Source organism: Gallus gallus, chromosome 3, assembly GCF_016699485.2.
Source record: "Gallus gallus isolate bGalGal1 chromosome 3, bGalGal1.mat.broiler.GRCg7b, whole genome shotgun sequence".
NCBI lineage: Eukaryota > Metazoa > Chordata > Aves > Galliformes > Phasianidae > Gallus > Gallus gallus.
In genome coordinates this window covers 40,856,248-40,881,468 of record NC_052534.1, presented here as the reverse complement: position 1 = coordinate 40,881,468, position 25,221 = coordinate 40,856,248, and the positions used below count along the sequence as shown (strand labels likewise).

The 25,221-nt window shown below is 36.2% G+C and overlaps 1 protein-coding gene across 6 annotated transcripts in view; it reads right to left on the bottom strand.

Moving 5' to 3' along the window:
* Positions 1-25,221, bottom strand: part of WDR27 (WD repeat domain 27) — a 101,526-nt gene that overhangs the window by 55,125 nt on the left and 21,180 nt on the right. For 4 of the 6 annotated variants that reach the window (XM_040697663.2, XM_003640958.6, XM_040697662.2 and 1 more), the window contains exons 17-21: positions 24,018-24,139; positions 23,312-23,445; positions 17,209-17,306; positions 16,834-16,955; positions 7,590-7,687 (exon numbers count right to left, since the gene is read on the bottom strand). In XM_040697663.2, coding sequence (XP_040553597.1) covers positions 7,590-7,687; positions 16,834-16,955; positions 17,209-17,306; positions 23,312-23,445; positions 24,018-24,139 — 574 coding nt within the window. Of the gene's footprint in view, positions 1-7,589; positions 7,688-16,833; positions 16,968-17,208; positions 17,307-23,311; positions 23,446-24,017; positions 24,140-25,221 lie in introns of those variants that run through there. The other 2 variants (XR_005858276.2, XM_040697664.2) reach the window with 2 other exon arrangements.

Sequence of the window (25,221 nt, the reverse complement as noted above, 5' to 3'; positions counted from 1 at the left end):
TCATATAGGAGCTCAGCGTGCTTTCAGCAACAGTGTGAAGCAGAGACCACACGTTTCCTATCATGTATGCTTCAATGCAACCCCAATCCCAAACTTGGAGGAACTCCAGCCACTGTTGATCCCTTCCTCCTTTGTTATCCTCAGATAACACTCAAACCTTCAGGAGGAATTAAAAAGAAAAAAAAAAAAAAAAAAAGAGGGAAATCATGGGATTCTCATGCTCAGAAGAGACCAAGAAGCAAAAGAAGTAATTTTGTTACGAGTTTTTGCGTACATTGCTCAGGATATCATGCAGTTAGTGGAGGTAGAAACTGAAAATTTTCTAAAAATTGAAAGTAATCCATTTAAATTGCATGTCTGACCCTAATGCTCTCAAAGTGTAATTGTTAGAAAATGTATGAGATGAGTTCCATGTGCCTGCAAGAATTCTACTTGAAACATGCTGCCAAGGGAGCTTATGATCTAGTTGCACAAGATCATAATACAAGTTGGAGATATTACTTTCATGTCAAAAGCTGTCTTGTGTAAAGACCTGGCAAATCTTTTCAGAGGCTGAAAAAGGGTGAAACTAATTTTCTCTCAGATCTTCCACCAAAGTGTTGTCATGACCATGAGTAATCTGCAGGAGAAATTCAGTATGTTCAAATAAACTAATATTCTTCAAAAGATCTTCACTATGGTCCCACGAGTGTATACTGCCTTTTCCCAGGAGATGGGGAACAACTCCTCCAGCAGCAAACTTAATTGGAGCAACTGAATTTGTATTCCTTAACACTTCAGAGTCAGTCAGAGGCAGACTGCCGCTGCCACCAAAGGCATTAGCTGTGGTAGTGCTTGGAGGCTCCTCACAACATGCTACTTCTGACAACTTCAGCGGTGACAACAGCAATCTAGTAGCTGTCACATCTACTTTCCCAAACACAACATAGTAGCAGCCCAATCCTTTAAACAGGGCAATAACTTTTCTGTTCTCTTCCCACTTCTGCATAGAAAAAGAGCACATCTGATAGAACAGCACTACTGTCTCAATCTCTGGATTAATTCCCAATTTCATCTGTCCTTTTCCATCCTGCTTTCTAATTACACATCAAAGCAGTTGTCCCAGCAAGTCCTCCATACCATATATCTCTGTGAGAAGTAGAGAAGCAAAAGTGCTGGTTCACAGAACTATGGAATTGTTGAAATTAGAAGGAACCTCCAGAAGTCATCTGATCCAACGCAACTGTTTAAGCAGGAACATGGGACCATGTCCAGTAGGCTTTAAGTATCTCCAAGAAGGAAGACCCCACAGATTATCAAGGCAATCTGCCACAGTCCTCTGTCACTCTTACAGTAGAAGAGTTTTTAGATGGAACACCCTGTGCCCATTACGTCTTGTCCTGTCATAAGACATCAATGACAAGAGTCTGAATCCCCCTTCCTTGAACCCTCCCTTCAAGTACTTACGCACATTGATGAGATCACCCTCAATTCTTGCCTTCTCTAGGTTGAATAGTCCCAACTCCCTCAGTCTTTCTGCACAGGAGAAAGACTCCAGTCCCTTTAACACTTCTATAGTACTACACTGGATTCTCCCTAGTAGCTCCATATCTCTCTTGTAATAAAGAGACCAGGCTAGATATAGTTCTCCAAGTGCAGACTCACCAAGGCTGAGAAGAAGTGAAGGATCACCTCCTTTGAACTGCTGGCCATGCTCTTCTTGATGCAGCCCACAACATTAGCCTTTCTTGCTCCAAGATCACATTGCTGGCTTATATTCAGCTTGGGGTCTTCCAGCACCTGCAGGTCCTTTTCTGTCAAACTGTTTTCCAGCTGTGTGGCTGTTCCCTGCCACACACAGGACTCTGCACTCCCCACTCTTAAACTTAATGATTTTGCCAGCTCACTTCTCCAGCCTGTCAGGATCTCTCTGGATGGCTGCACAACCCTCTTGTGTATCATTCGCTTCTCCCAGTTTGGTGGTGTCTTCCGCTCATCTGTTGATGAGGACACACTCTACCATCCAGACTACTAATGCAGATACTGAACAGGACTGGCCTCAAGACTGATCCCCAGAGTATTCCTCTAGTTAGTGGCCTCCAGCTAGACTTTGTGCCACCTATCACCATCCTCAGGGTCTGGCTGTTCAGGCAGTTTTCAGTCCCCCTTGCTGTGCGTTCCTCCAGCCCATGATCCATCAGTGCCTCTATGAGGATCTTATGGGAGACTGTGGCAAAAGCCTTCAAATGAAGTCCAGGTAGACTATATGCACCACATTCCTCCTGTCTACCAGGCCAGTCATTCCAACACAGAGGTTTATGTTGGTGAAGCACCACATCCTCCCCATCAATCCACAGTGACTACTCCTGATGACTCTCTGAACCTTTGCAGTCCATGAAATGGTTTTCAGAATTAGTTGTTCCACCACGTTCCTGAGGACTGAAGTGAGGCTAATTAGCTTTTAGTTCTCTGGATCTTGCTCCTTCCAAAAGGCCTACTCCTTAGAAATTAATAAAAACTGATTATATATAGAAACTACCAAAATTATGTCTATGGCCAGATAGATATAAGAACAACTTCTGATTAGATATTGTAAGGCTACACCTCCAAAACAGCCAAATTGCCTCCACAAACAGGATTTTTGCCCTGATTTATCTCATATTCCTCCAAATACTGTGTCTTGAATTAAGGTATCTGCTCTGTTGTTGCAGGTGTTCTTCCTGCAAAGGGAAGGAACTGACTGATGAGAACAGAGATAGAATATTTATTCATGTCTTAAATCATGAAAAGACTCTTTGCTGTTTATATGATACTTTACAGATTTCTACATATACTTCCACTGTTACTATTCAAAAACTGAATAAATAACGTTCTCTGGGAAAGTTAACCAGTCATTGGTTTCCAAACTACATGGAATACAGTCTTCATAATTATGAGAAGAACGCTTTCTTAGTTTTAATGATCAGTATATTTTCTGGAGTAGAAACTTAAAAAAAAACCTTACAAGACATTCCTTAGCATGCACTTCCAGACCTAAGCTCATTATGTGAAAAATAAATAAAACTGTGAATGCTCTTGTTAGAATGCAGAAAGAGCAGGGCTGACATAAATAGGAAAATCTGCTGAGAAGCAGAAAGAGCAGGGCTGACATAAATAGGAAAATCTGCTGAAGTCAAGGGTGAATGAGGCATAGATAATGTCCTCACCAACCAGCACACCATCACACTGTATGTGCACAGGGTGGTCTGTGTAGGGCTCTGATAAGAAGGTTCATCAACTGTCCCAGAGGTGGTGAGATTATAAAGCAGGCTCAGGGTTCATCCATTGAGTCCAGTTAGAAGCAGATACAGGGCTGACAGATAGCCAGATGACACAGGTACTTTCTGAATATAGAACTGAAGGCAAGCTACCTATACCAGCTAGGTCTAAGGTCCACATAGAAAACAAGGCTAGAAGTAGGACTTAAGACACATACACCTATAACATAGTTCTGGTTAAGACTGGATGCCCAGGACTAAGTTTAAAAGGAGAACCAGGAGCAGATGACTGTGTCAATAATGATTCAAGGCTGGTCTGAGCATTTAAGGCCCACTGGGGCTCTCAGAGTCCTCACGGTGCAGTCTGTAGCTTGTGTTAATCTACATGTGAAAAACCAAGATAATTCTAGGACATGCAATTAATGTCATAAAGAAGGGCAAATCTACGTGCCACCATGACTTTAGCCACATTTTACTGATGAGAAAGTAGAAGCATTGAAATCCACCTGGAAGAAAGGCATTCACCACTTCACATTCTGGAACTCCTCTTACACCTGTGACCGCTTGCAATGAAACATGCAAGGAAAACTGCAAACCACTGCAGAAATCTGGGCAGCTGATTTCCCCCCCCCCCCCCTCCCAATATCAGCCAGTCATGAGGAGTACTCATTAAATTTTGCTGGCAAATGTGAGATTATGCTGTAAATTTATTGTCAATAAATCAGACATTTACAAAAATGCAGAGGGTAACACTTTGGATTGGTGGTTTCCTCCTAACATCATGAATGGAAGAAACTTTCTTTATTGTGGATATTATATCACACAATTATCTAATCTGTAGTGGGAAGAAAAGAAAATGAAGGTTAAGACAGAAGTAGAAACTGCCACATGAAATTTAAATGACAAACAAAGAATCAGCTGGCATTCAGTCTAGTCTGCCATTTACAGTTTTTGTGGTTTTATTGCGTAACGGAATGGAATTTTCCTTAACTTTTAAGTTTCTTTGTTCCAAGTGTTGATTTTACTGATATGAGATGCAGAAGTCTGTCTCTCACCACTCTCAGTTTTCATGAAACACACTAGTTACTAAAAACAGACAGGACTGGTGGATAAGAAGGCTTCATCTATACTTGGACCTGTCAACTGTTGTCATTCCAATACAGATTGAAAGATGAACATTAAATCGTAAAGGCAACAGGTACAGACACATGAATCAGTGCTAGACTCCTGACATCAAGAGAAGTTGAAATGCTTCTGAAATCCATTCAACAGAAGGAGATAAATGGGTAAAGAAGACAAAGTGATAAAGTGTTTGTGTCTTATGGGCAATTAAGAGTCTACAAAGTTTCATCACAAAGAAGACTTAAACTCTTCAGAAAAATTTAAGCATGCAAACCCCTGATTATCAAATGTTAGTCTGACTCTTGGCAACCTTTTTGCTGATAACTCTAAAATTCTTCTCAATTAAACCAAGGTATAACAGGATTCTAACTTCTGTGTTTACTGCATCTAACTTAGACTATAGATAAGTAATTTCACTTTTTCTCCATCTAGCCATTGTTTGGACAAAAGACAGACTTAATATGCTTTTCACAACTGATCAAAAGTCATTATCTTACCCCATTACATGCATTTATAAAGCCTGATACTTCACTACAGTAACCTGAAAGAACAGCAGCCAAAGTTGTGGGTTCTTCCAAAAGGATCCAATCTCACCTCCATAGTTCTTTATGTTGCTTTCTAGATTGTCTGGAGCTTTTTTTAGCTATGGTTATAAATGAGAAGAATGTAGGAGAAGTATAGAAGTGTTCACAATCTTCAGATGTAACTTTAAAAATCCACACATTTAAAAGCAAATGAAGCAGGAGTCTGAGCGAGTCCAAACATCACTAGTAGTGTCCAAGATTCTCTCATTTACTGGCAAGATGACCTGGCTGTGTGAGGTTGGCTGGCAACATCAGAAAGTTAAAATGCCTTTTTCTTGTACCACCTTCAGAGAAACTCATAAGGCTTTCTGGCACTCTCCGAAGCAGCCCTGGAATGCTTCCAAACCACCAGTACTGAAAGAGACAGATGGATTCACAGCTTTATCCAGTAAGGATGATGAAGCTGAAGGTGCAAAAACACTTTCACTAACTTCAAGACCAGAGAAAAGATAAAATAAATGAATTTCCACAGTGAGAAAAAAAAAAAGAAGTTTGATAATACAGACTGAGTGGGGAAGAAAAAAATCTTGTGAAACTCAGGAAGAAAAAAGAAAAGGAAAAAAACTTAATATGTTCAAAGCCTATACAGCTGTAAGTCAGGATCATTAGAGTAAATAAAGATTTACTCTAAGCAAGGTTTAAAAATCAAACTTGAGCATTCATGATTCCTCAGTCAATTATGTTTAAAGTAATGCATACCAGCAAACCATGTCAGAAGAATGAAAAATAGAGAATAAGAAAAAAGATCCAAAGAAAAAGGGAATAAGAAAAATAATTAAAACAGTTTATACCATGATTGCCTGGACATTTAGAACAAAAAAAAAAAATCAACAAAAAAGTTGAGATCTTGAAGTTAGCGTTACTACTCACAGTGTTGCAAACAGTACAAGTTAGAAGGTGGAATTACCTTTTCTATATATCAAAAACACTGGGAAAAGATTTCAGCGAACCTTACCCTGGCAAACACAAGTCAGAAAAAAGAGATCATTCCGGAGGGACCATTCAATACACAGTAATGGCAGATGCACTAACTTCACAAATCAACAACTGTAAGAGATAAGTAAGAGATAAAAGGAATTGGCCCACCATAAGATTGTTTAGGAATTAATCTCTTCTGTATGTATAAGGGATGGACTGGATTTGATTGGACAAGACCTATAAACAGAAATGCAAGAAGTTTTCAGTATGTGTAACTGGATAGTAGACCTAACACTTCAGTGGAGACCTTTTCCAAGTTCAGACAGAGCTTTCTAAACTCAGCCAATTCAAAATTATTTATGTGTAGAACACCTGGTGAACACATTAGGAAAAAGTGAACAGCTTTCTTCCTTATGAGAACTCAAGAATAGATTTTAAAATACAGAAGATTTAGCCTCTGGCCAGAGGAATGAGAGAAAATTTCATTTTTAAAAATTGTTGAGTTACTTTCCCCCAAAAAAGTTACAAGCAAGAGAAGTGATTTTCTCTATTTTTTCCTCTACAATGGTTACCATCATTGATCACTGTATAACATGAAACAAACGCACATGCACACAATATCCAATGCACACCCTAAAAATGTGGGTCATTAGGAACTTGAATAATCTTTTTTAAAGTTTGACTAAAAGAACTCAGCAGACACTAGAATATGCTGACTTTGCCAAATTAAATACGATGCAAGAACATACATAAATTATTCCTTTCTTCCCAGGACCTATTCATTTAATTGATTGCCCAGATTTTACACTAACTATTTTACCATTCACCTGCTCCACTCATGAGTATTTTGAAATGAAGAGACAGATAAGTGATCTGTGAAAAGCTACTTACTTTTTCATTACTCTTCTAGCAACAGAGTTAAGGCAGCTTATTAGAAAAACATAAGAAGGTAACAGATTCCAACCTCCGCATTCTCTAGTTTCATTATTTTCTGACATTTAGTACAGGTAATACAGTAGCGCTTTTGGCAAGAACACACGTGCCCCCTATAGGTTTAGTGCATTCTTACCACAGAAAGATGAAGATAATTGAAACAACCATTAAGCATTTCCTAAATAGAAAATTCACAAGCAGAAAAAAGTATTTAATTCCTTTGATGTTTACATACAAAGAATATGAATTATTCTTCCATATTTGAGCATCTTCGCCATCCAAACCACTTTCCTTTTAAATACAGTTCTTTTAACCAGCATAAAGAGTTTGTCCTAAATATTTCCTTTACTGTGTAATGCTCCTGTCTACCATTCTCTCCCTGTCCCATAGCTTTACCAAGTACATTACAAGCTTTTTTTGAAAAAGTGCAGCATCTTATTCTGAGTTATGCATAGTATGTTATGATAATTTATACAACAATATAGATGATTTATAATAACGTTGTTACAATTACATTTGTATTTTAAAAGCTGGATCATAAATGTTATCTTCCTTAGCAGTAATGATGTGCTGTTTTAGAAATAACATTCGCATCCAGTTCAATATATTATTTTATAAATATAATTAGATATCAGTGTGGGTAGTGTACAGGTGGTAGATCTTGATTGTTTCATGACTTATACATAAGTAACTAGAATTGAGAAATCAAGGGGTAAAAATCTACAGATCCGATTCCACAGCAAGTATGACAATAAAACAATGTCCTTTTACTCCAAGATACCTAATTCAGCCTTACTTGAGAGTTCTTAAATCCCAGAGTTTGATGCCATCACCTACAGCTGTGGTCATGAAAAGGTTGTAAGCTTCAGGTTTCTGAGTGCTGAATGCTGATCCCTGTAAATATTAAAATTAATTTCAAATAGCAGTTGTTGCAGTGTAAAGATTAGATCATTCATGAATAACTATTAAGTATTTTATTAGATTATGGGATAGAAAGCTTTTCTGCACAAACACAAAGGAATACAGAGAAACATAGGCACGTGGACAAACCCCTACAATCCTGCCAGAAAAGCATAGCATTCTCTTAACTTCTTTCAAGGACAGCCACGAGCCCTTTGATCCAGGGGTGATACCCAGCAAAAACGATTCAAAGGGAATCCCTGGGTCACCATACAGATTGACAGTGATAACTGCCTCTAAGTATGGGGTTAATTATGGAAGTAGGGGAAGAACATTTTGTGACTGCACAAGACTTTATGGGCCTATGTGTCCTGGAGTAAGTGAGGGTCTGGGTACCAGCAACTGGAGTGGGAGCACAGATCAGGTGGCCTGTTGATCTAGGTGCCACCAACTGGAGAGATCAGAACAACTGAAATTAAATGACAGCAGCTGAAGTTGGACCATGGTAGCAGGGGCCAGGGGTCTGAAGTACAAGAAACTGGAGCAATTGAGGGTGCATAAACAAGCATATGATCACTTGCAAACTTCAAGTAGAACTAGCCAGCGAGCAGGTGAAGTAGCTTAGGAGCCAGGTGTGTGTGCATATCAGGGAGTGAATAGCACAGAAGAGCTGACTACCAGAAGGGCTGAGGCCAACAGAAATTTTCAAGATTTTCTTGTTACAGAGGGACAAAAAAAAAAAGCGCATTCTAGGCATTAGTATCAGTCAACAGCATTTCAAATAATTTTCATGCCATCAAAAACTAAATATTCTACACCTTCTTCTAGACATGGCCAAAATATTGATCAATTAGCAAAATGTGAAATGGCCCATGGCCACCCACTAGCAAATTATAAATTCCAACATTTAATTAGTGGACTGTAACATTCATAGGATAACTAATCAATTTTGCTTTCACAGTAAAGAACACAGATATGCAATGCAGGCAGGGAATATTTTAACAACTTCTAGTTTGAAGTTACTTTTTTCAGACTGCAAATATTATAACTGTCTAGGTGAAGAACAAGAAAAGTAAAAACAGAAAACTTCAAGGAACTAACTACCTTGACAAAAATCAAACTACATAATACAGATAACCAGAGTAGTCAACTGTTTAATTATAAGCCAAGTTTAGCCCTGGCATAAATGAGGGCTCTGTTTCAGTAGTAAATACACTCATTCATACCAGGGATTCATACCTTTAAATACTTAAATCCAGGATATCTTTAAATCTCTGATTTTTTTATTTTTTTTTTTAATCCACATTGGCAAACCTTGACCTTTTTACTGGCTAAAACCTTCTTTCTCCAGGGAACTAAATATAAACAGTTGGAACTCCTCCTTTCCTTTCCCTGCCATTCACAGTCTTGATTTGGCTGAATACATCACGGAAACCTCAAGGCCATTTCCCGCAATCAGTGCTCAACTGCCAGGAATCTTCTATTTCTTACAGAAACTGGCATATGGGTGGAAAGTTCTCCAGTATTTAGTCAACAGAATTGTCTAAACTGCAAGACAAAGTTGGGCACTCAGCACTCAGACTACAGTAGTTTTCACTTCCTAAGGTAAGTATTTCCACAGCCTGCTCTCTAACAAATGAGCTGAAATCCACTTGTCACTGATTTCTCAACAAAGTTGAGGTCTACACATTCTCACGTAAGCTCTAACTATTATGTATAAAAAAAGCTAACAACTCATAAAATAGAAAGACAGTGTTTCTCCTAAGGATGGTGTTCATTAAGTTAGAGCTTTTCGTTTAATGTGCTTTGGAAATAAATTCCTTATCTGTTTTTAGTCAGCAGTGATCACAGAGTATAACACAAAGACTTCTCCAGAAATGTATGTTCACCTTGCACACTACACCTTTAATTTATGAAACAGTAACAGTACAACACTTAAGAAAATTGGTGTAAAATATTTGTTCCTTTCCTGCTCTGAAGTTTTGACAGTAAGATGCTTTCTCAATCTAAGCTACACTTTCAGGTTCAAACTACAATTACTAATGAATATCGTTGTAGAAAACCACCACCACAAAACCTACCATACATTAGTTGCAACAATAAGCAAGCTGAATGTTATTTACCTCTTTGTGGTTTTACAGTTCATTAATTTATGAGTTACTCTAAAATGCAAATTAGTAGCATATTCTGCAAACTATATTTATTTCTTCTGTCAGATAAATCACTTATGTTCCATCATCTTCCTCATACCCCACTGCAATCTTTTTTCAGCTTTTCTCCAGCATAACTACATTGCAACTTCCAAATAAAATTTGTCTCCAAATTGAACAAAGTTCAATAGAATCTCTATGACATTCAATGATTACATATCAACACCATCAGAATCATCCAAACAGTCTTGCTGGCCTACACTAAAGACATCAAGGCAGTCATCTCAGAAAGCACTCCATACCCTTCAGGCAAATGCAAAACATCAAATATGTTTATCATCAGAGGAAAAAAAAAATCAGCTCACTGTTCAAATACTATATAACTCCTGGTTTACCTATTACATTTTCCAACTTTTACATCGTATACTTATCCTTGTGAGTGGATGGATGCAGAATGCGTTCTGCAGGAATACAAATGCATCATTAATACTAAAGCTTCAAATCTGTGTAGTCTGATGACAAATTGTCATCTATTTCTGTATCTCAGAAGTTTGTAAACTCAAAAACAGGAACAGAATTTTACTATTTCAAACAATTTTTTTTACTACAATACTTACAAGTTACTATGAAAACAAAATATTCATGGTTATACTACGAGCCATGAAAATTCAAGTAATACTTTTGTAATCATCATTGATCAACTTTCTTTAGGTGATCTTTTGTATCAAAACAAAAATATCAGGTCAATAATCACTGTTTAGAAGAGAACTTACAGCAATGTAAATACACTATTATTGGTTTAGGAGGTTCACCTTTTCAGGTTTGGTACAAGTTGGCTAAAGGCTACTGGTTAAAGTGTAATTGTCACAATCAGAACAGCAACATTTTCTCATTGTTTAAGAAGCAGCTTAAGGGCACCACTGGGGTCTAGTAACAGTCTGTACTAAAGACAGTTTCAAGAGTATTGAGAGTAAAGACTGGAAACCAAAATTATCTTCTCCCAGGTGGGTGCCCTTTCCTCTGGGTTACAGCATACTTTCTTCCTCTCTTTCTGAAGCCTGCTTTGCATCCCATGACACAGGTTAAGAGAAGAGTGGAGGGTCCCTCAACATCAGCCTATTGTCTATCACTAATGAATGACTTCCATCATTATCCTCAAGGTGAGGAGAGCAGTGAACCTTTAACTCCCATTTCCTGAGAAAATGCTCTGAAAGCTAATCTATTTTATGAACCTGCAACAATATCACCACCACATCTTCAAGAATCATGCAATTATCCCAATTTCCTAATGAAATTTATATTACTGTCTATTAATTTCCATCCAGAAATTTTTAATCTGCTCCACAGTTTAAATGCAATGGAGAAATAAAGGTCTCAGAACTACATTTCCACAAGACATTTGTAAATGAGTAATGAGCTAACAGAAATCCAAACTAGAACAGTAAGGAAAGTGGCATGCATGCCTGTTCTGAATGTAAATACGGTGTAACTTGTTCAACCAGCAATAGGGACTTGACAAGAAGATGAGGATGCCGTCAAAGAAAAATGTTTAGTGAATATAGGGAGCAAAACCAAAAGTGCAAGTGGTGGAAAAGTGAAGGTTATAAAGAACACTGTGCTTGAACTGGAGTCACAGCAGGTTTAGAAGATGATATTTATGACATAAGCTTAAAATTCTCTAGAAAGGATGCTTAATTCCCTTTATTACTGCTAGTACAACCTATATCTGAAGGTAGATGAGCTTTCTGTCATAATCATGTGGCATGCCCTGAGGACTTCAGGACAATTTGGTGCCAAAAGGCTTTGTTAAGGAAGCAAAAAAAAAATACACCAGAGTTTTGAATAACAGGCATTAGTATGCTCAATTAAATAAAGAGTTTCAAAGCAAGCAGTATAAGGCCTAAAGTACTGCAAGTAATTTAACTGTGTAAACTTTAATCATACACCAAGCTTCCAGAGGTTGGTCATGCATGTCATTTGTGATTTCCTCTCCTGGACTTCAGTACCTCAGTTGCACTACTTTGGATACTGAACTAAGAATTCTGTATTACAATCAAATACTAAATTCCTCTACTAATCTCAACTAGGAGACAACTAGAAAGTGATCTGCACTAGTATTACAAATACATAAAACAAACACCAGCTACTAACTATGCTACATAGAATAACTTCTTCATGTGAATTTTTATCTGTTACAATTTTGCCCAGCTTCCTCTTTCCCTTCTACTGTTTTTCTTCAAACAATACTTGAAACTTGGCACAGATCTATAAGTTTAGCACTAAACTGACTTCTTCATAAGTTACAGAAAAATCTATGCTCCGTCCAAGAGATGCTTGATAAATTCTTGTCCGGACTTCCCTTCCCCAAAGTTGACAAAGTAACACAAATTCACAATAGTGTTCTTTAGGATATAGTGATCTGACAAAAAGACATCTAGTCAATGAAGTATTACAGATGGACAGGTATAGTGAGAATATATTTATGTATGAGTAGGCACTTACATATTTTTATATATACATATTGTGTATACGTTTACATACATGTTACTTTCAACCACAGTTGCAATTTAATGTTTTCAAATTAAACAGGGTAGTATTAAGACATTTAGTTATTCCTACCATTAAGAAATACATAAAGAAGGAAAGTACAACAGTATATATTTTGTATCATGATGCAATTCTAGTGTGCTAACATACTTCTCACTGTCTTCAATATTCATGCACTATAAACACGTTGCAACACAGGGCAACTTCTTACCACCACAGTTGTCTCTGAAGATTTACCAGCAAGAATTTCCTTCTCTGACACTCAATAATGATTTCTTGCTCAGCATCCATGTAACTTTTATAATTTCCTTCAGCACTGTGCTTTTGAGTTTTTCACTTCTGAGGTAACTCTCTGCATTTAAACCAGAGTTTAAGATTGTCTTGCCATTTAACTGCTACTGACTTTAAAGTAAAGAATTGTTTTTTAGAGTAAAGCAGAAGTCCCAACCTTCTGGGAGTGAGCTTTAGTGAAGCTGGTCTGTTCATCTCCCTTCTTCCTCCTCCTTTCTCATGGTCGTTACCTGTCCTAAGCTTCTTTCCTATAGTCCTTGCATCTGTCACCTCCAGACCCTTGTAAGAAACTGAGGTTAAAGGATGTGAAAGGAGAATACATAATTAAGGCAGAAGGAGCTTTGGAAAGAACAGTAAGCTACATCCACATGGTTGTGGATGACCAGAAAAGTAATGGGGAAAGAAAAAGACACAGGATTATATAGGAAGAGGGAAGTACATAAGAAGGAAAAAGAAAAGAGATTGTAGAAACTGGAAATAGAGTTGCAAGAGTGGAGCATCTTGAATTATAGGATGAAATAAGTTTGATCAGTTCACTTCTACAAATGACACTGGATCAGAAAAGCAGACTTCAGCTACAGGTTATCCTGAAACTGTGGCATACTGGCCACAAGCTTAAGGCAGCAGATATCACAGTGATTGGCAGTGAGAAAGGGAGATCAGTGACAGGATAGAAGACAATCTGAAAGCTCCACCTGGGTGTTGTTACTGCCTTCTTCTCCAAGGAAGGAAAAGAGCAGGTAGGAATGGGCAGAACCACCACCAGATTCACAATTTCTCTGGAAAGAGATGAAGGAATTTGCTAGCTTACAAGAGCTAAGATTCCATGTTTTTAATCTACAGCCATTGGAGAATTTGAGGAGGATGAGGTGCTGTGAACTTAATGGTTTTACTCACAGTATTTGGGGCAGATTTTAAGAGGAATTATTCTCTGGGTTCATTGCCATTACTACAGACTTTGAGACTGAAACAAGATAAGAATTTCCTGATACTTAAAAGGAAACTTTCACATTAATTTCATCTAACAGACCAGAGAAGATGATTTTCAAAGTTAGACAAGAGAGTATGGCAACAGATTCTTAGATTTAATTGACATTTTAATGTTTGAGTGTTCCTTTGAACAGTTGCCTATAGTGCATTCTAAATTTCTGTTCCATCACATATAATCTGGGAGTATCTTTACAGAAACATTGATCCAATGGCATGTAATTCAACGGCACATACAAGTAATACGACAAGTTTAGTTAATTTTTACTCCCACTCATTATCTTCTAAACATACTTTTACATTCAGAGTAATAAAATTCTAAAAGGAAACAGGATTCACATACATCCATTAAAATGGGTTCCAAGAAAAAATTAGCACTGCATCACCCTTTAAGAGATAATTTATAACCATTGGTGCAGTCTTATATATGAATATACATATTTACAATATTTCTTGCTAAACTGTTCTGGAAGAAGACTCAGGATACTACCTACAGTAGACATAGCCTGATGCCTAAGAACATATTCCAAGTGATAAAGTAAGCTTACTTAATCAAGTACCCTGAAATCTGAGACAAATCTCATGCATTGTCAGTTCTTGCAAGTAATCTCTAGAACAGACAAAAATAACTATTTACAAAAGTAATATCACCGCAAGGTATATGTACTTGCATACCACTGCTGCTGCTGTTCAAAACCAGCAAGAACTGAATGTAATGCTGGTTCTACATGTTACTATATGTCCTACATATGGAACAGATAAGCAAATCATAATCAAATCATACCTTCACTAGTGTTTTATAAAACCTTCTGAATAGATTTCTTTAATTATTGTTTTTTAAAAAATCTGATATCCCCATTTACTCCCGTTCTGGTTGCATACAACAGCAACCTTGGAACATGGAAACTGATTATACTCTTACATGAAGCTAAACAAAAAAACACTTCAAGAATACACCTATTGCATTGCAACCATTAGTGAGCATCCAGTTCACAAGGTTAGAGTTGGTCTAATTCAAACAAAAGTCTCCATAAATGTTATGGTGTGGACACCGGAGCCTTAAAACTACTTCACTCCACAGATCTGCCTCTTCTGCACCATCCCTCTCCAACAGCTAGAGTAGTCACAGACTTAGATTCCAGTATGTTTTACACTTCAAACAGGATATAGTTTACACATTGCATTTTGCATTATTATGCAAGTCTGTAAGATATTTCAGCATGTTATCTTAAAGCAAATGCACCAATTTATTTGCACTCTTACTGTTTATACTAATGTAGCAAGATAGCTGATGGTGTGATTTTCCAATGGACTTAGCTAAAACATTAACTTTATGTAACTGAAAATATAACTGAGAACCTTGATCTATGGTTTTCCTCCAAAATGAGGAATTTTCTTTGCTATACCACATGCCTCTAGTTTTTCTCCCAAGTGAATACTTGTCCACAGCTTTAAAGTTTTTCTTGATTAAATAACCTGAAGCCACTCAGCTGACCAAGCAAAAAGAAAAGCCAAAACTTTATATGTGTTACAAATAGCACTGAAATAGTTAGCACAATTTTAAGTGCTTTACCAGATCACATCTCACAGGAAAACCCACAAAGTGTTATACAAAAGTAGTAATAAGGAACTGTTTTAAACCCACAGAAATAAGGGCTTTCCAAATGGAAAAGAATCAACAAAACCTAACACAGTAGGCATTCTAACATGTACATGAACGTAAAATTCCCAAATGTTCAAATCAATCTTCAACTTTTGTTGTTTCGCTTTTTTTTTTATATGGAGTTTTGAAGTTATCCACTCCACTGCAATACTAAGCAACTTTTTTTTTTATATTTCTAAAGTCCCAGAATAAACCAGATGACTTCATATTCAACTTTATAGAACACTTGCATAAGACATAAGACAACAAGCCTAAAGTCACATAATACCTACAGAATAAGTAAGACGAACCCATCATTCATTTATATATAGATTAAGTTGTACACTCTGTAATTTAGTTTTAAGTAATAAAAGAAAAAGCAAACAAAATATATTTATCAGCTTAAGGTTATTTTGTAGCTACTTTACAGAAGAAAATTTAAAATGGAAGAAAGAGAAAGGTTGACAGTTTCCTAAGAACAATGAACTCCTAGTCAGATAATACAGTTATTAAAACCCTTATTTGTCTTACTTTCAAACTATCTTTTCCCCCTATCAAATCTATTGAGTCAAGAAACACACTAGGCTTTTTTTCCTTACCTCTCTCACAGCCAAGGATCTTATAGTTACCTCTATTTGTAAGAAGCCCTTTTGCTGATTTATGCACAGTACACTTTAAACCCTGCATGAGAACAACTTTAGGCAATGACAATTTGCTCTGAAAATAGCCACTTGCTGTTATATAAAAGGTTTTATTATTCCCTTTGGGTTTTTTTGGTTGTGCTTTGTTTCGTATTATTGTTGTTGTTTTCTTTTTGTTTAAATACAAAACGATTATTTAACTTAACACAAATTATTAACTTCTCTTTTGCTTATTAGGAGAAGAATATTAGGAGAATACATAGCCCCCTGCATAATACTCTCAGAACAATATGTGTAACAATTTTTGTTCCAGGTAAAACAACACAGAGGTCATGTTAGAATAAGTTATAAGAATCATTAGAATTTTACAGCTCTATTTCCCCATGCAAGAACTAAATGTTAAACTTGCCTTAGTCACAAAATATTTTGAGGTATCAAAATTCAATGTGAAATAGCATTTACGTAAACAGTGCAACAAATCAGTAAGAAAAGGCATCCAATTTTCTAAACAGCACATTAAAAGTACAAGTCAAAAACGTGACAACTGTTAACAACTATAAAAATAACTAGAAGTCTACAAACATTTCAAATGTTTACAGTTAATAAATCCTACTAACAGCAGTATTACAGTCTGGCCCAAGTATTGCTAAGTTTAAGACACACTGCTTTGCTAGCAGGCTTGTTCAGTGATTATTACCACTCCCTGCTTTCCACTAGAGAGTGAATGAGATCTTGTCTGTGGATATGCCTTTATCACCTAAAGGTATGACCCTGTCCATCCCCAACACCAACTCTAATGATGAAGGTTAATTACATATTTAGTCTAACTTTTTTTTTTGCTGATGTACATCTGCTATTATAGATATTCAGTAATATATATACCTTGTTTTGACAGATCTGATGGACAGCTCTAGTGTGAACTTCTGGTATCACTGCTGTGCTGCAGCCTGCATTGAGATCAAAAACTTCCAGTGCTCGGTTACTGCCAGCTGTAAGTACAATATCTGTAAAATTCTCTATGTTAAAGTTAAACTGATCTAAAGAAACAAAAACAGACAAAGGTTTTGTTGCATTTAGTGTCTTACAAAACAAAAAATGCATTCTAAGGCTTAAATTCAATACCCCAAAAATATGATATCAACACTGATAGAAAAGAGTTGTAAAAAAAAATTAAATGCTAATTACTTTAACTGAAGTTCTTCCCATGTCATTAGATACAAAATTCCAAGAAGAAAATAAGAATTTGCTGAAGGATACATGAGTAGAAATCATTCACTGCTGAAAGGCTGGTGATTTCTGTTGTTGAAGCCATGGGAAATTTTTGTACCAATCTGCAAATACTTTTCTGTTTGTATCTACAAAAAAATATCAAATAAATGCTAGAGTTAATGAAAGAAGTCGATATACAGCCACCAGTAACCTCTCATTGGAATCATAAAGGAAACTTATGTGCATTCCTTCATTTTTAAAGTTGAAGCCACAGATCTTTTCATTTGTTGATGAGCTCTGTTAAGAAGGAAACAAGCAAAACAAAAGTGTGGTAACAGAGAAGGTTTAAAAGAAAATAAATGATATAAATATGTGTAAAACTGATCTTCTGTCAACATGAAATGCTTGAATGAAAAATAGTAGCATATGCAACACAGATCTGATCTTAAAATCTAAAGTCAGCAGAAAACCTTCCTCCAACTTCAGTATGTTCAGGCCTAGGTTAAATCTGACAAATGAGTAAGTTTTCATAGTAGTTCAGACCAGACTGAAAGGGCTTATAAGAGTATATAAAGTGTATGCATATGTTGAGCAAGAGAAAGGGATCTAGGAAACAAACAGAATGGTACAGTCCATACTGTACCATTGTAGATTTGTAACTAAAATGCTGATAACTGTGAAGTGTTGATAATACAGAAGTGTTTTAGCTAATCTTGAAGAGCATCACAGTATCAAAACCTCCTGTTTCCCGTAGCAAGTAAGCTGGGGGATGGTTAGAGGCTAGAAGGGAACACAGCCAGAACAATTTATCTGAGATGTCCAATGTGATTTTTAAAAGTTGTCATTTCTCAGAGATTGGCTGGACATCAGTCTGCTGGTGATGACTTCTTCCACTACTTGTCTCCTCTTTTTTCATAACATATTAGACTGTATTTCTTTACACCCCTGAGTTTTTCTTACTTTTGCCTTTCTCATTCACTCCCCCACTCCATTGCAGGAGAGTGAGTGATGAACAGGGTGGGGGTGTAGCTGCGAGGTATGGTCAACACATCACAGTAAATCAAGATTCCTATATTTAATTCTAAATTGCAGACACTTTATGCATTAATTATTCCAATGAAACTAAATACTATATTTCTATCTCAGAGCATCTAATTACAATACAGAAGTCCATGTGTGACACACAGGAATAATTACTGTTTATTTCCACCAGTGCAGAGTTTGGAAAACTGCAATCATTTGGCAGAAGCAGTATGTTTATCAGCAGGACATATTCAATGGAAAACTGTTTTTAAATATTTTTGTCATTGTCAAATAACAGTCTGCTGAGATCTTCGAGGTAGAAGCTACTTCAGCAGCAATGGTAAGGCCTAAGTCAAACCCCAGTGGTCTGCAACATAACCCAAGATTTTCTTGTAATGGTTTATAGTGGTATTTTATTCAAGCTATAAAAAATAAACTTCTAGTCATAAGGATAACCGATTTACCACCATATTTGACAAAAGATATCCAAGCTAACTTTAAACAAGCTGACTGAGGTAACAGGAACAATCTAATGAAGGCAGCATGAAACTTCCCCTGGGTTAATTTACCCTACAGGAAGAGAATTATCGAAACAGTTAAGTAGTTCCCAAATGCAAGATCATTGTTTTGAGTTAGCTAAATTTGCTACATGTACTTATACACACTCAATTCAAAGTGAAAGTCAATTGAAATTAAGCCAGGTATTGTGGACACACTGAGCTGGACACTCTAGACCAGTTCTTTACTCTTACAGGTTATATTTTAAAGCAATGAAATCAAATTGTTATATAATAACATAGTCATAAGCTAAGAATTAAATCCAAAGCAGAATGCAGATAATCAGCCACTCGAATAAAGGTATTATGTAATTCAGACAAAAGCTTAAATGATACCCACTTCTAATTTGTGAGAGCAGAATTCAATAATAAAAACATAGGTGGAACTTTTCCTTAAACTTCAACAATCTACATTTCCACATAATATAATTTTCAGTTTATTATACAAAAAATTGCTACAAATCTTATGAATGGCTTGTTGAAAAATTCAGAGAAATTAATCTAATAAAGGTCAGAAGGAATTGTAATGCTTCTCAAGATAAAGTTGTGAAGAGTATACAAAGTATACAAAGGAAAAGCCTTTCAGTAAAAACTAAAGAGGTCTTCAAAGCAATGTATTTTTTTTTTTACCCACCAGAAATGAATAATGAAAGTAAAAGTTATATGCAATAAGGTTAAGAATCCCAGTCTGGCCAGTTTCCATAGATAAATTTAATGTCTTGCCATTAGCAAAGACAGTTCCTTTGTAGGATTTCCAATTGGCTGTCAAAGCCAATTCATGGAGGTCTTTTCCAACTTTGGTGATTCTAGGATCATCCAGCTCAAACATCCACCTTCCACCAGTATTTGCCCACTAAACTATGTTCTTTAGTACTGCATCTAAATATTTCTTGATCACCTTCATGGACAGTGACCCAATCACCTCCCTCAGCAGCCTGTGCCAACATCCAATCACTCTTTTGGAGAACAGTTTTTTTTCTGATATCCAACCTGAGCCTCCCCAGTGCAACTTGAGATGATTCCCTCTAGTCCTATTGCTAAAGTTGTGAAGCTGTTTTCAGATATTAGAATACACTAAGACAAGTCCTAGAAAACACAGCACAGATGAAAGCTAAGAACAGGAAGCATGTACAGGCAAAACTCCAGATCACATGAAAACTGAAGTGACTATTGTAACATAAACAGGTCTAAATTACACCACCATCCCAAGCCAAAAAAAAGCTTATGAGGAAAACCAAAGAGGGCTGCCAAGTATCTTGATTTCCCCACCCCCACCCCCCCCAGGTCTCAAGTTCTATGCACAGTACATAATCTCAGCTGACAATTGTAAAATCACAGTTTTATATAATCCAAATTACAATCCTATCCTCCTTTAATGCCTTCAATCACTAGAAACTGATAACAGTCTTAAGTGTCTTATCCGTAATGTCTTATACACTCCATATTTTGGAGATCACCATTTTGGGGGAAATACATTTACACAATTGTTTTCAGAAGAGCATAGCTTGTTTATTTAAAAAAAACATCAAGAATACTTCACATTTCATCATAGTAAGCATTATAATGCCTCTGTTACTTGAATGCAATTTCATTCATTTTAAACTCCTTTCAAATGCTCCTTCTGGTCTTTAAAACAATACATGAAACTAAACATAAAACAAGGTTAGATTTTGTTTTGCTCAAATTCATATACAAAGTAAAGACAACGAAAAGCTTTCAAAAAATTAAACACAAAACAGATACACTTCACATAATCATGCACAACTGCTGACAACGGTGGAAATTCACTGGTTAGAAATTTCGAAGAATGCAAAGAAATTTGCTTAGGTTATGAAACAGACATTAATCAGATGTAGAAATCAAGAAATTTGGATTCTATTCCCAGAACTGCAATAAATATCCTCTATGACATTTAGAAAGAACGCTTTCTTATTTCTACTTCTCAATTCCAGTTTTGAAACTCAACCAGCATTTAACCATTCAAATAAGTTGTTGTAATGCTTAGCTAATTAATACTAACAAATAGTTTTTAAAATTCTGCAGAGAGACACCAGTAAGATTTGTCATTGTATTGTCTCCCATCCAAAAAGGGGTAACAATCCATTGGTTAGCCATATGGTACAATCATGCTCTTCTAATTAAGGATATAAAGCATGCTCTGGGGGCTAGATCCAGCTTCTCCTTGAATCAGCTCCATTCAAGCATTCTTCCAAACTTGACTCAGAAGACAAAATTAAAAGTTGTGAGAAACAAAAGAAATGACACAGTGTTTCATAAAAGAAATGCTGGGAAATGAACTGGAGGGAAGCCACAAGAAAATGTCAAATCAAATTAACCTCCAGTACCTTTTTTTTTTTTTTTTTTTTAATCGACACATATAATCAGGCCTCAGACTGGTTTGTGGATTTGTTGTAATGTCTACAATTATAAATTCAGTCTTCTGGCATTACACTAATATCCTGGAGAGCCTAATTGCATATTTTTGAGTTTGTGTTAATCCATCAAGGAATACTGAAAGCATGGCAGTAACAAAAATGCTGGTATAAGCACAACTCTACACACATTAACAGCTTTAAACCAGGATATTACAAGCTTCTAACAAAGCAATTGGAGAAACACAGTACAAGATGAAAGGTCAGTGTTCAAGTCCTTCCAAAATTGCTTAGGTGGGCTCTACAACTACAGCACATTCCATAATACCTCTAGCATCTGAACTAGCTAGATTAAAGACAGTTCACATCCATCTGACACCATAGAATTTCTTACTGTTACTGGATACATTGCTCTGGGAGGCCTAAGCCCAGAAAACAGAAGTAAAAGACATTTTAAACTAAACCTTAAAAACAAAAAAATAACCAGAAGAGGAAAGGGTACAAAAGAACAGTGTATTATTTTCTGTCTTTTTCTAAGTTCCTCCAATATTGCTTGTAGAGATGTCAAAAGTTAGGAATGGCACGGGTCATTTGCCTGTTTTCTGGAATTACTAGCTTACTCTGAATAGATTTGCAGCAAAACTGGAAGCCAGAATCATCTTTCCGACTTCCACCTTCAATTTCTTATTTGCCTTCCAACTCCCTTCCCCTCCCCTGCCCCCCCCCAGCCCATTAGTTTTATCTTTCTAATGCAATGCATATTCAATAAAATGAAGCAGGAAACTGTATCCCTTTGAATTCGATTTTCCAGTCTAAGTGCTGTATGTGTATATGTGTCTTCCTATTATGATATAGGACTAAGACCATATAACTAAAGGCCAGAGCATATCCTCCATTAAGGATTTTGACAAGAAATGGAAGCTAAAGGATCACAAGTACTTCTGAATTAACAGTAAAAACAGACAGAACACTGAAATCCACAATTAAGTAAACATTTGGAGAAATTTACAAACTGAAATCAGATCACAATCCATTAGTTACTTTCTCAAATAAGAAGGAAAATCTGTTTTCAAAAATGTGTTTTAAAGTAGTGATGTAATTTGGCTTTTTTCCCCCTCCTGTTTTTTTTGTGGGTTTTTTTTTTTTTTTTGACTGTTTAAAATTTCCAGTGAAGATCAACTTCCTCCATCCAGGAAAATACTCCTATTCAAAGAAGTATGTAAACCTGAACAGTGGCTAAACACCCAAGGAAACTGGCCAGTCTTCCCGATCTATGAATGAGGTTCAGTGCTACTTAATATCACACTATTCACAGTATCAACTAATAGACTTCAGTGCCATAATCTTAATTCAGTTTGCCACTCTTCTGAAAAATCTGTAGTGGTAAGAAAGAGAAACTAACCTTGAAGAGATTATTATTTTTTAAATACTACTGTTTAAACACGTGTGAATATATAATTGGATGTAATAAAATATCTTAGACAAAATACTGCTGAAAACCAGCAAGAACAAGTGAAGAACAAAAACCTTGGTAAAAAGATACAAGGACAATTTAGCTGCAACTGTGAACAAACATCCAAAAAAGGTATAACAGACAGATTAAATATAAAAACTTGATTCCATGTCAAAAAAGAGGAGCAAGTTAATGATCAATAGAGCAGTTAGTAAAACGAGTATGAAGGATGCTACCAGTGAAGAAGCAAGTGGAAAAAAGATAAGAGAATTAATTAGACAATATAATAGATTGAAAGTCATTAAAAATGAAAGTAATCCACTTCCATTTGACAGAAAATGAAGAAAACATTTGCAGCGTGTTGGAGCCTCTGAAAGAAAACGCAATTAAAAATATTCCCAAGAGAAGAGGAATTGCACAAGCTACTCAATCACAACTTAAGATGCTGATATAAACAAGTAGAAAGTAAAGTACAGAAAGTCCCAGATTATTAAAAGTAATGGTAAAACAGTATTTGCACTCAATAAAGCATGCAGTATAAAACTTATTGACAATTCCTTCCCCCCCCCCATTATGACAGAACAAAGAAATTTTTGCAATTAGTTTGTCCAACTCTTTCATCTAAATATTGTTCCTAAGACAGCCCTCCATCCCACCTTCCCGCCCCGCACCAAAAGAATCTAAGCTCAAACAGTAAAAGGGGTTTCGTGTATTTTTACTGCTCTGCTGATGAGGATTTAACTCACCGTCTTAGATCATCCTTTGTTGCATCTAGGTGGAAACTTAATAGATGAAATTCAGCTCCACAACACAGCAAGATAAATGTATCCATAAAATAAAACTGTGCAAAGCCTACAGCCCTGTGGAACATTTCTTTTCCCTGAAATGCAAGATACATTATTAAGAAGGGCTTCTAAGACACTAAACATCTTTTGTCTGAGAAAGCTAGTGCTAAAGTATAATTTCCCTGTTAAACTAACCATAAGACAGAAGGTTAACCTACAACGTAGTTTCCCTTCTATTTTTGAAGTCTATTAATTTCAAAACAGTTTTCATTTTGCTTAAATTAGTTGGCAGTAAAGTTAAGAGTATCTGTAGTCAACTGAATTCAATGCAATTGAGTCTAAACTTCCATGTGAATTGTGGAGTAGACTCAAAGACAAGCAGAGCTGAGCCAATGCAAATAGAAATTATATAGCAGACATTATAATCAGAACTTCCTGACATGTCCACTAGAGTTGACTACTGGACCTTCTTCCAGACTGTCATGACAAAAGCCTAGTTTGAAGGCAACGAAGACCACCTAGAGCATAGTATCAGCTTGAATAACTACCAGTCATTAGCTCTAGAAATCAGTCCATATGTTTCCCCCACAGAACCATTATAACAAAATTAGATCAAAGTGCAAAGTAGCATCTTCTGTGAACTAAACTAACAGGAGTTTCTAATTACCAGAATTAGGGCAGGCTCATTCTTGCAGACTGACCAGACCCTTACAGTTCTATCATCCGACGCAGAAACTATCCACTTCTTGTCATGACTCCAGCCAACAGAGTTCACTGCACCATCATGACCTAATAAAAATAATAATGGAAATATCATAAACCCTGTTTCTTGCACTAATACATTTCTCCAGAGCTAATCATATTGTTTTAATACAGTTAAACATAACATTAAAATGCATTTAAATATAGGCTTCAAATGGCTGGATTTAAACTGGTAACAGTAAACCATTCATTGATTTCTTTTCCCCCATGAAAATCCATGGAAAAATGTCCCTCATTAATACTAAAGTACACAAAATTAAATAAGATCAGAGAAATATCAATCTATTCTACCTGAAATCACACATATGTTTGTATGAAATTGACTCCATTAGTACAAGAGGAGCTTGTATGGAAATGTTATAAAAAAATAAATGAAATTTATCTTTAGAAGAAATTAATACTTTAAAAGATAAAAGCTAGCTAAGCTTTCTTCTGTTTTCTGCAATTCGTATTTGACTCAACTAGAACTACAAGACTGTGCTAGACAAATATTTAAGAAAACTTAGAAGTTAACAGAACACTTTTACAGATCTTTATTTACAAGTTTTACTTCCACATTAGACTGAATAGGAATCCTGAAGTGGTTATAAAGCTGCTGACACTAATAGCAAATCTTACTGATAAAATAGTTTTTTTTTCCATTTAATGCCAACATCTCAGAGTTAAATTGGTGCTGAATTGGATTATGATTATTTCAAAACATGGGAAAAAAATAAAAAATACAACACAGAAAACAGGAGCCTGAAAATCAAGTTCTAATTCTTCTAATCAATCCTCTACAGAACAAATCTTTTGCAGACAGATGTGAAGAGGTCCAAATGTCAGTCTAAATAAGACTACCCAGACAAGAATATTTAGGGAATAGTTTAATATGATTTCATCCTCCTTTTTGTTGGTGACAGAAGCATAGAATTGCTCAGGTTGGAAAAGACCTTAAAGATCAAGTCCAACCGCAACCTAACCATACGACCCTAACTCTAACAACCCTTCGCTAAATCATGTCCCTGAGCACCACATCCAAACAGCTTTTAAACACATCCAGGGATGGCGACTCAACCACCTCCATGGGGAGCCTACTCCTATGCTTAATAATCCTTTCTGTAAAGTTT